Here is a 13,956-nt window from a genome sequence, read left to right as displayed (position 1 = left end):
TCGGCATATCAATGAATAAACCCAATGTTTCCTCTGTGTGTCGTAAAATGCGATTATAAGAAGTTGAATTACGATATGCAGTCCGACCATGTCAAACCCTCACCAGTAACGACTACCCAAACAGATCCACAAGTTGGTGTGTGTGGGGGGGGGGTTGCATGTGTGGTGCAAAGGTGTCACCTGAGTGGTGCAAAGGAGTAGGGAATTGCCAACAAATGGTGGATGCAGGGTTGCACTGTTCCAGCGTATGCCCCCATACTACTATTACCACTACTGCTACTAGTTAGAGGTATAGTTGGAGACACTTGCCGAAGGTTCTCCGAAGTGGGACGGAACACAAAACAACGTGGTTGCGAATGGAACTTCAGAACCACCTGACCATGATCTGTTCCGTTATTGGAATACAAAAGTGATTAATGAACACCAGCCATGCTTCTGATCTGTAACTTTTCCCTATTTTTAGAACCTTTCTTTGTTCATCAAATTTCTAAGCGACAGAGCTTGTTTTTCACGAAATTGCTTTATTCCCCACCCACACAAAAAACAACAAAAACATAAAATTAAAAAAAAATACTGTTCAATATATCTATAATTTTGATATTCGATTAAAAAAGCATAACATAAAAAATGACATAAAAATGATTAAAATAACAGTAACGTTGGGTCATGAATATCTAAAATCTGATTGGTATCGGTTTGTTTGAATATTTCCTCTAAATTAATAATGAACTATGGGGAATCGCCTGCATCAGCACATTTTACAGTTACCAATTTCCAATATTCACTGTTTATCGTTTAATTGTTGTTTGACAGAAATCGAAATGCTTGTCTAAGCACAAGAACAATTATACAGAAATCACGAAACAAATCCGACGGGAGGAGAGAGGGATGGGGTGATAAAAGTCAGATAGCCAAACAGAGTAAAATGTTTTATAATGATCGAGAGTGTTTCGTGATGGCTCGCTTCAGAACACATGCAATGAAACTGGCTTGATGTTAAAATGTCTTTCTATCTAGGACTATGAATACGCACCAACTGGTTCGAATTTTGGCAGAGTTGATGTAATTTTTTTATCGTTTATTAATATGATCATTAAAGCGGCGAGCTGGCAGAATCCTTACCGCACCAAGCAAAATACTTAGCGGCATTTAGTCCGTCTTTATATTCGGAGTTCAAATTCCGCTGAGGTTGACTTTACCTTTCATCTTTTCGGGGTCGATAAAATAAGTACCAGTTGTACACTGGGGTCGATGTAATCGACTTACTCCCTCCCCCAAATTGCTGGCTTTGTGCCTAAATTTGAAATCATTAATATGATCGCTAGCACGATGGACAAAGTTCTTAGAGACATTTCTTCCGGTCTTTCGCGCACTGAATTCAAGTTCCCCCGAGGCCATATTTGCCTTTCTCTCTTTCGGGTTCGATAAAATAAAGTACCAGTGAAGTACTGGGGTCAATTTAATCTACTTGACCCTCCCCTCACCCCCACTCTAAAAAATTACTGACCTTAAACCCTGCAACAGACCGGCGTCCCGTTCAGGGGAAATGTAATCTCTGTCACTTAAACAGTGGAGGCGTAATGGCCTAGTGGTTAGGGCAGCGAACTCGCGGTCGTAGGATCGCGGTTTCGATTCCCAGACCGGGTATTGTGAGTGCTTATTGAGCGAAAACACCTAAAACTCCACGTGACTCCGGCAGGGGGTGGTGGCGAACCCTGCTGTACTCTTTCACCACAACTTTCTCTCACTCTTTCTTCCTGTTTCTGTTGTGCCTGTAATTCAAAGGGACAGCCTTGTCACACTCTGTGTGTCACGCTGAATCTCCCCCGAGAACTACGTTAGGGGTACACGTGTCTGTAGAGTGGTCAGCCACTTACACGTTAATTTCATGAGCAGACTGTTCCATTGATTGGATCAACTGGAACCCTCGTCGTCGTAACCGACGGAGTGCCAACAAACACTTAAACACCATGGAAACAGGGCAACCAGGCTTTATTAGTTTTGGGACTCAAGAAAAATAAATACATTCATATACACCAGTGTCGTCTGAAGGCTTATTATGACAGTGTGAGAATCGTGCTACCATGGATAGCTTACTACTCTGACATTAGTATTAAGCAAAAATAAACCTTTGCTTCTGGGTTTGTATTATATTTGAAATGGGGAGCTGATTGGTAGAATTGATAGAGAGTCGAACAAAATGTCATGCTGTATTTGTTCCGGCTCTTTAACGTATTGAATTCAAATCTCGCCGAATCCAACTTTGATTTTCGTAACTTCTGGGGTCAATAGAGTAGAATACTAGCCAAGGTAGTTAATGGATTGGGTGAATTGATAGAAGATCAGAAAAAAATCCCATGCAGGATTTGTTCTGGCTCTTTAACGTTTTGAGTTCAAATCTCGAAATTTCGCCGAATCCAACTTTGTTTTTCGTAACTTCTGAGGTCAATAAAATAGAATACCAACCAAAATAGGTAATGGATTGGCAGAATTAATAGATCAGAAAAAAATCTCATGCGGGATTTGTTTCGGCTTTTTAACGGTCTGAGCTCAAATCTCACCGAACCCAACTTTGTCATTTTACTCCCTCCGAGGTAGATAGAGCAGAATGCTATCCAAGTACTTGAGTCAAAGTAATCAACTACCCCACTCCACTCAAACATTCTGAGCGTTGTTCCTAAATTACAAACCTTTATTAGATTTCAAAACAGACCTAATTTGAAAACACATCACGTCAAGATTATATCATGAATGCTGCAAGAACGGAATTATTATAAAGGAAATTGGTTTTAGCTAATGAATATTCAATGAATTCGTACATATAACTTATCGAACACAGGGTGGTGGAACATCAATCATCTTCAGTCCTTATTTCTCTCATTCTCACATTGTTTTACCATCTGCCGAGGATCATTACAGGTTATAATCAACTGTGGAGTGTGCAATGCTATCTCAGAATATCTGCCTCAATATTTCATGCCAGGGGACGAGAGAAATTAGTTTTCCTTCCCATTGATCTATGATTATATTATGATGAATTTTTCCTCATTGGCGTTTATGCAGCTCACACCTAGAACACCCAGAATACACGCTCCTGCAACATATTCAGTCCAACACAAATACAGGTCCTGTTTATAATTACTTATGGTCGCAATGTTGCGAGATGACAGAATTGCTGGTACACCGAACGAAATGCTGTATTTCATCTACCTTTACGTTCTGGGTTCAAATTCCGCTAAGGTGGACTTTATTTTTCATCCTTTCGGGGTTGACAAAATAAGTACCAGTTGAATACTAGGGTCGATGCAATCGACTATCTCCCCAACTCCACAAAAAGTTTCAGGCCTTGTGCCTTCAACAGAAAGAAAGAGTTATTACTTCCGACCATATTTTTGAATTGTAAATGCATATTACACTATCATAGTATTGACCAAACCATCAGATGTTGTTATACACCGCTGATTACTATGTGCTTCTAGTTTGTCTTGATCGCGCCATTCTTTTCCCTCTTGTCCCAAATTGCTTGACTAAATCATGTTTCTATCGCCATCAAGGCTTTCTAAGTGGCCTTTCCGATCTCATGGATACCACTCAGCAATATATAGGGAAATTAATATAAACGGAGATTCCGTCGCATCAAGGGACGAATATCTTTTGTTTGTGAGATTTTACAAGTAAAGATCCTGCCACTATATCAGATTTAGATTTTAATTGCAGATGAAATGATAGATATTTACTTTCTAAGTATTATTTTTGAAAAAAAATTTCAAGTATCTATTATTGAAATGTGTATGAAAGCAATCTAAACAAATCCTTTTAAATATTTTAGTATATAATATAATACAAGGCGGAGGAGCAGGGAGAATCGCTACTGCGCCTGACGTCCGTCTTTATGTTCTGAGTTCAAATTTCGCCGAAATCAATTTTGTTTTTCATCCTTTCGGAGTCGATAAAATAAGAACCAGTTGAGTACTGGAGCCGACGCAATTAAGTAACCTCCTCTCGTCAAATTTCTGGTCTTTTCCTGATACTAGAAAGGATTACGTGCGTACGTACACATACACACACGCACACACACACACACACACACACACACACGCACACACACACACACATATATATATATATATATATATATATATATATATATATATATATATATATAGAGAGAGAGAGAGAGAGAGAGAGAGAGAGAGATTTCTCCCTCAGCAAATTGGTAGAGTTACTTGAGTATTGGATAGAATACTCTGCACTAGTTATCCCGATTATTTGCACTCTGAGTTCAACTCCAGGTGTTCCTTCACAGAGTACAGCTGGATTATATACCCCTATTCACCTATATAAGATTTTATTCACAAAATATACAGTTACGTCATTTTACGATGCAATTAAATGTTTTATGAACAAATTCCCTTCCTTATTTTTTGCTTTCTCACTGTACCCAGTGACCCACCCAACTGTAGATTCCAACGAAATGAAACCTGGGCAACAATATAAATTCTCTTCACATTTTCTCTTGGGATATACAGGTATGCATATAGACATTGAAATACTGGTTATTTGATGAGCAGTTTCAAATGCACTAAACGCACACAGATGCACGCACGGAGTGGGGGAAGGCGATTATAATATATAATACATATATATAGGAAGGAGACCAAAGATCACATATATTGTAGAAGTGTATCTCTTAACAAATTCACTCCACGACTTGGAGATTAAACAACTTTAACTATTTAATTAAACTTTAGTTTGCTTCACACGGTTTAATTCAGCTGCTTTGCAAATGGATTATTCTCGTCTAGAAACACTATTATAATTAACTTTTCTTTATCTTGCACAAGTTTATTACAATGTCTAAAACGCTGTAAGAATGTATCGGGCTATTGTAGAATCCAGCCTATGGAAGATTAATTTAAACCATGATTAACATCTGTGATATGTACTCAAATACTTAACAGATATTCCACATGCTGGTTTTCTGACGGTAGACTTTGTTATTTGCCTTTGAATAAAGATTGTTTCTGCCTAAAGACTAACCAATCAATCAATCAATCGAATGTGTTTCTAAACGATGTTTTGATATAATAATTGTTTCAAAGTTTGGCTCAATGACAGCAATATTAGAGGAAATGGTAAATCGATAAAATCGATTCTACTGTTCAACAAGTATTTATTTTATCTACCCTGAAATGATGAAAGGCAAAGTCGAATTCGTTGGAGTTTTGACTCAAAACGTAAAGAACCAGAAAAGCGCCGCCAAGCATTTTGTCAGGCGAACTAACGATTCTGTTGTAGGTTCTGCACGGTAAAACAATCCTCATTTTGTGACAACAACCATCATAAGTCACCAGAACTTATCAATATGTAGCTATTAGTTTTTCCCTTCTAACAACATATCACCATAAAGAAGAAATTTAAACAACTGTCTAATTGATAGTTAGCAGTGAGGAGCCAGTGTCCATCACTGTTGTATTTGTTTTAAAAGCGGTTTGATTTTGTTGTGTGATTTTACGGATTTTCAGTTACAAGGTCTTTTATGCTTATTGTGTCTTTATGTAGAGAGAAAACATAAACGCGAGCGTTGAAAATAAAAGAAGTGAAATGATAGCGTATATCTTTGAATCCGTCCGACATTTATTATTCATTACACAGAGACAAGCGAAAGCAATGCCAAACTTGTTGTGTTCCTCCTACACATAAACAGCTTGCAATTTTGACACATTTACTGTGTAAGTGGTATTATGAGGAAACCTTGCAACGCTTTTACTGCTCTCTCTCTCTCTCTGTCATGTTGAGTACTAGATCTATTAAAATCTAACATACATCAGCTCGTAACGTAATTATTGCTTGTAGCATTGTATGGTTTCAGGGTTGTTTTAATCTAAAAATTGCCTTGATTGTTATTTCAGGAAAGGCTATTTTGAAAGATGATTTAAACAACCTTTACCAGTTCTCTGCATAATAAGAGATCTTGCATATACATGTCTTATCTCTGGAATAACCATATCAGTGTATAATAAATAGTTTTAAAAGAAGAAAAAATCGAGGAAAAGATTTAAAAAATAACTCAAACAAAACGACACAAAAGATAACGTGAAATGTTGTTTTAATGACATTCACTAAAATAGCAATATGAAGCTTGGAACAATATTAAGTAAAAATAGCTGTTTAATTAGTCTTGATAATATTACGATAATATCTTGATAATGTCCATAATTTGATTTCAAATGACGTCTTTCAAATCATCAAGAATACGTTATCAAAATCCTAATTAGACTCAACATTTCGTTATCGCAATTCTAGCAACTATTCAGCTTACTAATCAAATGTCACAGCAATTCTAATTCTGATGTAACATATTTGACTTTTCTCACGTAAAATTATTGAAAGCATTTCATGTAATCTATCAGAAAGCGAATCATCAACATTAACAAAGGAAAAATGTCTGTTTGAAGTATTGCAAATGTTCATTGAATTATGAGTTTACATTTCATCTGGTACATTTTTTTTGTGTTCTAGCATAGCCCGAGTTGACTGAGGTTAAGGTAAAGGTTAGTAAGCGGAAACTGTCTGGAAGCCCATAAGAAAGACCATTCTTATTTTTCGGTTGCAGACTTAATCCCTCGCCCTGTTTAATACCTCTACCTGGTCCTGTTTGTTGCATACATACAAACAAGGTTTCAAGTTTGAGAATAATTTCCTCACACCTACCAGTCTCGGTGACCAGCAAAGAAGATAATAGACGCCCCTGACTAAAAGAAATAAATTCTCAAGTATGACCTGGTAGTATGTACAAAGCTTTCATTAATTGCTTTAGATGCCTTTGTGTTTGCAAGCAGAATAAACTTTCTCTCGGCCCTCACACTCTTAAATCAGAGGACGCTGAGTATATGAAAGCTGGAGAAAGAGTGGGTTGTACCAGCGAGTTGCTTCACATGAATTCGCATTTCATTTGCTGCCGTGGGGAACACCCAATCATTAAGCAAGCACACTTGCTTCCATAGAAAACAAAAGGTATGCAAAACCAAACAAAAGGGAAGCCGATAGTACGCGAAAAGGAAAAGAGTTTACACTCCATTCGTTTCTTTTTAACTACAATCTATCTAGACAGAAGAATTAACTTTATTAAAAATAGTCATTCTAAATATGATAATATTCGTTTCTACTCTAGGCATAAGGCCCGAAATTTGGGGGGAGGGAGACAGTCGATTAGATCGACCCCAGTACGCAACTGGTACTTAATTTATCGACTCCGAAAGGATTAAATATGTTAATATTGAATTGTATTTAAGGCTGCGAGCTGGCAGAAACGTCAGCACGCTGGGCGAAATGTTTAGCGGTATTTCGTCTGTCTTTACGATCTGAGTTCAAATTCCACCGAGGTCGACTTTGCTTTTTTATCTCTTCGGCGTCGATAAATTAAGTACCAGTTGCGTACTGAGGTCAATGTAATCGACTTAACCCCCTCCCCCCAAATTTCGGGCCTTGTGCTTAGAGCAGAAATGAATATTGTATTGTATTTAAAACATTACAGCCCCGTAAATGTGTTCGTAGATCTGGTGTTTATTCGTAGGCGCGTAGCTGAGTGGTGAGGGATATTCGGCCTTCGATCGGAGGGTCGTGAATTTGATTCCCGGTGGGGCATTGTGTCCTTCAGCAAGATACTTTATTTCATGCTGCTCCAGTCCAATCAGATGGCAAAAATGACTTGTACCTGTATTTCGAAGTATCAGCCTTGTCACATTCTGTCTCACGCTGAATATTCCTGAGAAGTACGTTAAGGGTACTCATGTCTGTAGAGTGCTGACTCACTTGCATGTTAATTTCACGAGCAGGCTGTTCCGATGGTTGGAACAATTGGAACCCTCGTCGTTGTAACTAACGGAGTGCCGTTCACATTTAATATAACGTTATTTTCCGTAAGAGAGAAATAGAGGTAATATAGATTTTCCTGTTCTCCAGTGTAGGAAAAAATCTCCTTTTTTTTTTTACCTCTATTTCCCTCTAGAGTATTAAAAAGATATTAAACTAGGACATTAATGAAACATAGCGTGCTCAGAGTCGAGCCAGTGGACACGGTAAAAAAGGACTCTAAAAGTACAAAACCAGTATCGGCTACGAAAGAATTAGCCCTGAAATTTGAATCAATTAGAATTGTCACTTATCTTCAATTTGGAAACAAACTGCAGGAATATTAAATGAGTAGATGCCAATATGTCTTTGAAAAAACAAACAAAAAAAATGCAAAACAAAACGAACTAAAACACAAAAACAAAAAAGCTTGCTCTTGTAAATAATTTCGATTTTTTAATATAATAATTATGTGGTCACAGATGAAAATATAAAAGTAATAGAATAGCATTTACTTAGCAGTGTTGTATATTCTTTTCGACTCTAGGATCAAGGCCCGAAGTTTTTGGGGAGGGGACCAGTCGATTAGATCGACCCAGTACGCAACTGGTACTTAATTTATCGACCCCGAAAGGATGAAAGGCAAAGTCGACCTCGGCAGAATTTGAATTCAGAACGTAAGGAAATACGAAACACCGCTAAGCATTTCGCCCGGCATGCTAGCGTTTCTGCCAGCTCGTCGCCTTTACATACATATATATTATATGTATACATAGTTCGACTGACTTGAGTGGCCCAGGTTGCTGGCAATATAAATAATAGGGCAGAAGGCTGCGAACATGCCGGACAAAATACTTAGCGACAATTTGTCTGTTATTACTTTGTTTCAAATTCCAACGAGGTCAACTTTGCCTTTCATCCTTCCAGGGGTCAATAAAATAAGTCCTTGCTAGGCATCGAGGCCGAGCTAATCGATTTACTCCGCCTCATACTAACATTGCTAACATTGTGCCAAATTTTGAAACGAATATGAAGATAGGGCAGCAAACTGACTATCCCGAAACACTGAGCCGTGGATCAAAGTGTAGACTCGAGTAATGAATACAATAAAGACTACAGAGAAGCAGATAGAATAAGAACGAGATTAAAAAGCTAAGCTCATCTTGACTGACCTCGGCTGTTAACCGATTTATATTAAGTGTGGCTTACTGGTTAAGGTATTCAAACACGATTGTAAGGTCGTGAGCTCGATACACGCTGGTGCGTTGTGTGCCTGAGCAAGCTATTTTATTTCATGTTGCTCTAGTTCAGTCAGCTGACAAAAATTAGTTGTATCTGTATTTCAAAGGGCCAGCCTTTTCACATTCTGTGTCACGCTGAACCTTCTCTGAGAACTACTACGTTAAGAGTTATGTGTGTCTGTGGAGTGCTCAGCTCCTAGCGCAATAATTTCGAGGGCAGGCTGTTCCGCTGATCGGATCAACTGGAAACCTCATCGTCTGCCTGTGTGTGTGTGTGTGTGTGTCTTTCACTCTTATTTCTAGCAATACAAGAGCTTCGGTACCGTCAGCCACATTTATTGGCAATAAAACATTTCCTTTATGTTATTATATTGCGCCTAGCTGTTTATATAAAGTTTCCATATATACACGCAGAACCATGCTAGTAGCTTAGGAGTGAAATTTAGGATTTCTCGATTTTCTGTGAAACGATTTTGATAAATCTTTCCCCAGTTGGTTTGCACATTATGGCAACGCCATTGTCATGTTTTTATTATTCTGTGTAACGTCCTTTCTTTATTATTTCAGATTCTTCAGTTTTGGGGCGAACCACGCTAATAGCTTTTGAATGAAAATAGCCCATCTAGACATTTGTTTTCAGAAAATGAAGGGTAATGATATATCCTTTCTACTATAGGCACAAGGCCTGATATTTGGGGGAGGGGAATAGTCGATTTCATCGACCCCAGTGCATAACTGGTACTTATTTCATCGACTCCGAAAGGATGAAAGGCAAAGTCGACCTCGGCAGAATTTGAACTTAGAACGTAACAACAGGCGAAAAACTGCTAAGCATTTCGTCCAGCGTGCTAGCGATTCTGCCGGCGTTCATTGAGTATATATTTAACAGAAAACCATATGTTTAACAGAAAACCATGTTATAATATAATTATGTTTTTTTGTTAATTATATACTTAATATACACTTAATATGTATCATTACCTATTCTTACTCTTTTACTCCTTTATTTGTTTCAGCCATTTGACTGCGGCCAAGCTGGAGTACCACCTTTAGTCGAACAATTCGACCCCAGGATTCATTCTTTGTAAGCCTAGTACTTATTCTACCGGTAGTTTTTGCTGAACCGCTAAGTTACCGGGACGTAAACACACCCGCATCGGTTGTGAAGCGATGTTGCGGGGAAAACACACACACACACACACACACACACACACATATACGACGGGCTTCTTTCAGTTTCCGTCTACCAAATCCACTCACAAGGCTTTGGTCGGCCCGAGGCTATAGTAGAAGACACTAGCCCAAGGTGCCACGCAGTGGGACTGAAACCGGAACCACGTGATTGGTAAGCAAGCTACTTACCACAAAGCCACTTCTGCGTCTATTTTCTGAAAAAAAAAAAAGTCTAGATGACCTATTTTCATTCAAAAGTCATTAGCGTGGTTCGCCCAAAAACTGAAGAAACTGCAATAAAAAAGAAAGGACGTTACACAGGATAATGAAAACATAACAATGATGTTGCCACAGTGTGCAAACCATGTGGGAAATATTTTATCAAAATCGATTCGCAGCAAACCGAGTAATCCTAAATTTCACTCCTAAGCTATTAGCGTGGTACAGCGTGTGCGCGCGCGCGTATATATATATATATATATATATAGATAGATAGATAGATAGATGGAGGGGAGATAAGTAGGTTGGTACTGGGTAAACTTTTAGTTATGTGGTTATTTCAAAGCCTCTAATATAAATTATAACAAAACAGTATGAAAATAATACAGTCTAGTACGTAATTCATTCTGTAAATCAAAATTACTCCCTTAAGACTGTAATATATGTGGTTTGAGTTACCCTTTTTACCTTGGAGTACATTATATTTGCTTAAATCGTGACTGTAACATGTAGAAACCCTACGTGGACAGTGAACAAACAAATGATTTATCTCGTTTTAGATAGTATGAACTGTTTATACTTGCGAAAGCCCTCTTACGGTTTAAACTGAACTTAATAGCAATAATTGCTTCTCACATTACATAGAATTTGGAAGAAATTTCTAAATAGAAACACCTTCCTCAAGAATATTATTAATCATAACGAAGAGCAGAAATCAGATCTCAGAATTGATGTGTTGAAAATTTAGCGCAATAGTTAGTGGTGAAATTATGCGTCACCCTTCTAAGGGAGTAGATATGAGGAGCTAAGAATGTCGGATCGGATAAGTTGTGGTATTAGTTCTGGTTATTTGCTTTCAGTGTTCAAATCATTCTGTAGTATACTTAGGTGGTCGGCTTAATTCGCCTCCCTGCTTCGCAAAACTACCATCCAACACTGTGAGTAATGCTTCTAACGGAGTTTCCGTTCGATGATACCGTCTTCCTTACTGCCGCTAGTATTGGAGTTAAGAGTTAAAAAGAAAAGTCTCGTGATCTGTAACATATACACGGTTAGACATAGAAAAAAAAAAGCAAAACAAAATAACAGAGTGTAAATAATGGAATGAATGTGAATTAGTCGGGACGAAACACAGGCTGAAAAATACGATATAGTTGTGTGTGTGTATATATATATATATATATATATATATATATATATATATATATATATATATAAACATAATTAAGGGATCAGCAAAACAGTTGCATCACTACATACCGAAGTTCAGAAATAGCAGCCAAAATGCTGAGGCTCCAACAGATAGCATTACTTGTAACTCACAAAGGCAAAACAAGAAGAAAGAACAATGAAAACTAACCATTCGAAGTTAGTTTTCATTGTTCTTTCTTCTTGTTTTGCCTTTGTGAGTTACAAGTAATGCTATCTGTTGGAGTCTCAGCATTTTGGCTGCTATTTCGGAACTTCGGTATGTGGTAAAGCAACTGTTTTGCTGATCCCTTAATTATGTTTATAAATGTATAAGAACTTTTAAATGAGTTCTCCACCGATAATGGTGTTTACATACCGAAGGGCTTGGTAAAAAATTATTAATTGTTAATTTATTAATAAATTAATAAATTGATAAACCTTTACCCTTTTAATTGTAATATATATATATATATATATATATATATATATATATATATATATATATATATATATATATATATATATATATATGTATGTATATATATATACACACACATGTATATATGTGTATATATATATATATTCATATATATATATATGTATATATATATGTATGTATGTGCGTGTATACATATATGTGTATGTGTGTGTGTGTACATACTTAGAAATATACAATATTTGTATATACATATTTATCGTATATATACGCGGCTATATATGAATGTACAATATATATATATCTGTATATAAGATATACGATGTACCATGGTTGTGTGTGTGTGTGTGTGTGTGTGTGTGTGTGTGTGTGTGTGTGTGTGTGTGTGTGTTTGTGTGTGTATGTGTTTGCGTGTGTTTAGACAGCGTGAAAAATTATTAAAACTCACCATGTCTCTTTCTGAGATTGGACCCATTGACCTGACCAATATGTGTCCATGAACAGTAATTGGAGGTCCTGCAAGAAAGGAAATTAACATTGAATGTAGAAGCGTAGGCATATTACATATTTGCATCAACTGACCACACATTTTCATATGTAAGTATATATATATATATATATATATATATATGTATATGTATAGTTATTCATATTTGTAAAGATATTATTTCCGGTCATCAAATTCCTATTATTATCTGAAGAACGTGGTACTACCAAGATCCTTTGCGAGCCATAGACTCTCAGATCCGGTGCTGTATATATTATCTCCTTGTCCGTCATGGGATTAATCAAATTTTCCAGTTGAGTGTACTGGAGGAACATGAAATGAAGTGTTTTACCCATGAAGACAACACATCGCTCGGTCCAGGAATCGAAACTACAATCTTACGATCATTTATGCAACACTTTAACCACAAAGCCATATGAATCCACACATTGTACTAATGGTGTTGTTTGCATTTCCTTAACTACGACAAATGGAAGAGAAAAAATGGTCTGTAATATGGGTTTAATGAAAGACGGAACTAGTCTATTTTATCTTCCTTTAAATTTATCTAAAACCTTGCTAATTCCAAAATGAGATTAAGTATATCTTTATTAAACATATGAATTTGAAAAACAAAATAAAAGAGGTTTGAATGTGACTTCGAAATTTTGTCGAGGAAGTTATGAAACACTTTAATTCCTCTTAATAACTTCCGAGTAAACTAGAGTGAGCAGGTAGGGAGGATATCTGCATTTGAAAATTGGGTATCCGGATAGAATATAGCTAGATTAGTGCTTTTTTGTGTAGTGTTATCTAGTAAGCTATCTTATCTAGGCAGCAACAGGTGACCTTGACGTTGTTGGTGTTGAACAATTTGCTATAATTCTTTCTCTCTTTTTCTCTTTCTTTCTCTCTCTTCCTCTCTCTCTCTCTCCACCTTTTCCGATTCCTGGCTCGGACGATGCTTGCGTCCTTCATCAAAACGCTTCGTTTCCCGTTGCTCCAGTCCACTCAACCATAAAAAATGAGTAATACCGTGACAGACCGGCGTCCGTCCAGGAGAAAAATATATACGCTACAGAATCCGGCAAACCGAGGTTATGAGTCTATGGTTCGAGAAGAAAATTTACTCCTTTTCACACACACACACACACACACACACACACACACGCACACACACACACACACACACACACACACACACACACACACACACACACACACACACACACACACACACACACACACACACGCACACATGCACACATACATTTTAATTTTGTAATTTATTTTGATATAATCACTTTTGCTTCATTGAATATATTTGTTTATAGAATATATTTATTTTTAATATA

The 13,956-nt window shown here is 37.1% G+C and overlaps 1 protein-coding gene across 2 annotated transcripts in view; it reads right to left on the bottom strand.

Annotated features, from left to right (window-relative positions):
- LOC106874982 (gamma-aminobutyric acid receptor alpha-like) overlaps positions 1-13,956 on the bottom strand; it is a 534,020-nt gene that overhangs the window by 171,630 nt on the left and 348,434 nt on the right. For both annotated transcript variants that reach the window (XM_089356122.1, XM_089356123.1), the window contains one exon: positions 12,563-12,630. In XM_089356122.1, the coding sequence (XP_089212248.1) occupies positions 12,563-12,630 (68 nt within the window). The remainder of the gene's footprint in view (positions 1-12,562; positions 12,631-13,956) is intronic.

Source organism: Octopus bimaculoides, chromosome 8, assembly GCF_046866305.1.
Source record: "Octopus bimaculoides isolate indiv1 chromosome 8, ASM4686630v1, whole genome shotgun sequence".
Classification (NCBI taxonomy): domain Eukaryota; kingdom Metazoa; phylum Mollusca; class Cephalopoda; order Octopoda; family Octopodidae; genus Octopus; species Octopus bimaculoides.
The sequence above is the reverse complement of the archived record's forward strand: the minus strand, read 5'-3'. Positions and strand labels throughout refer to the sequence as shown.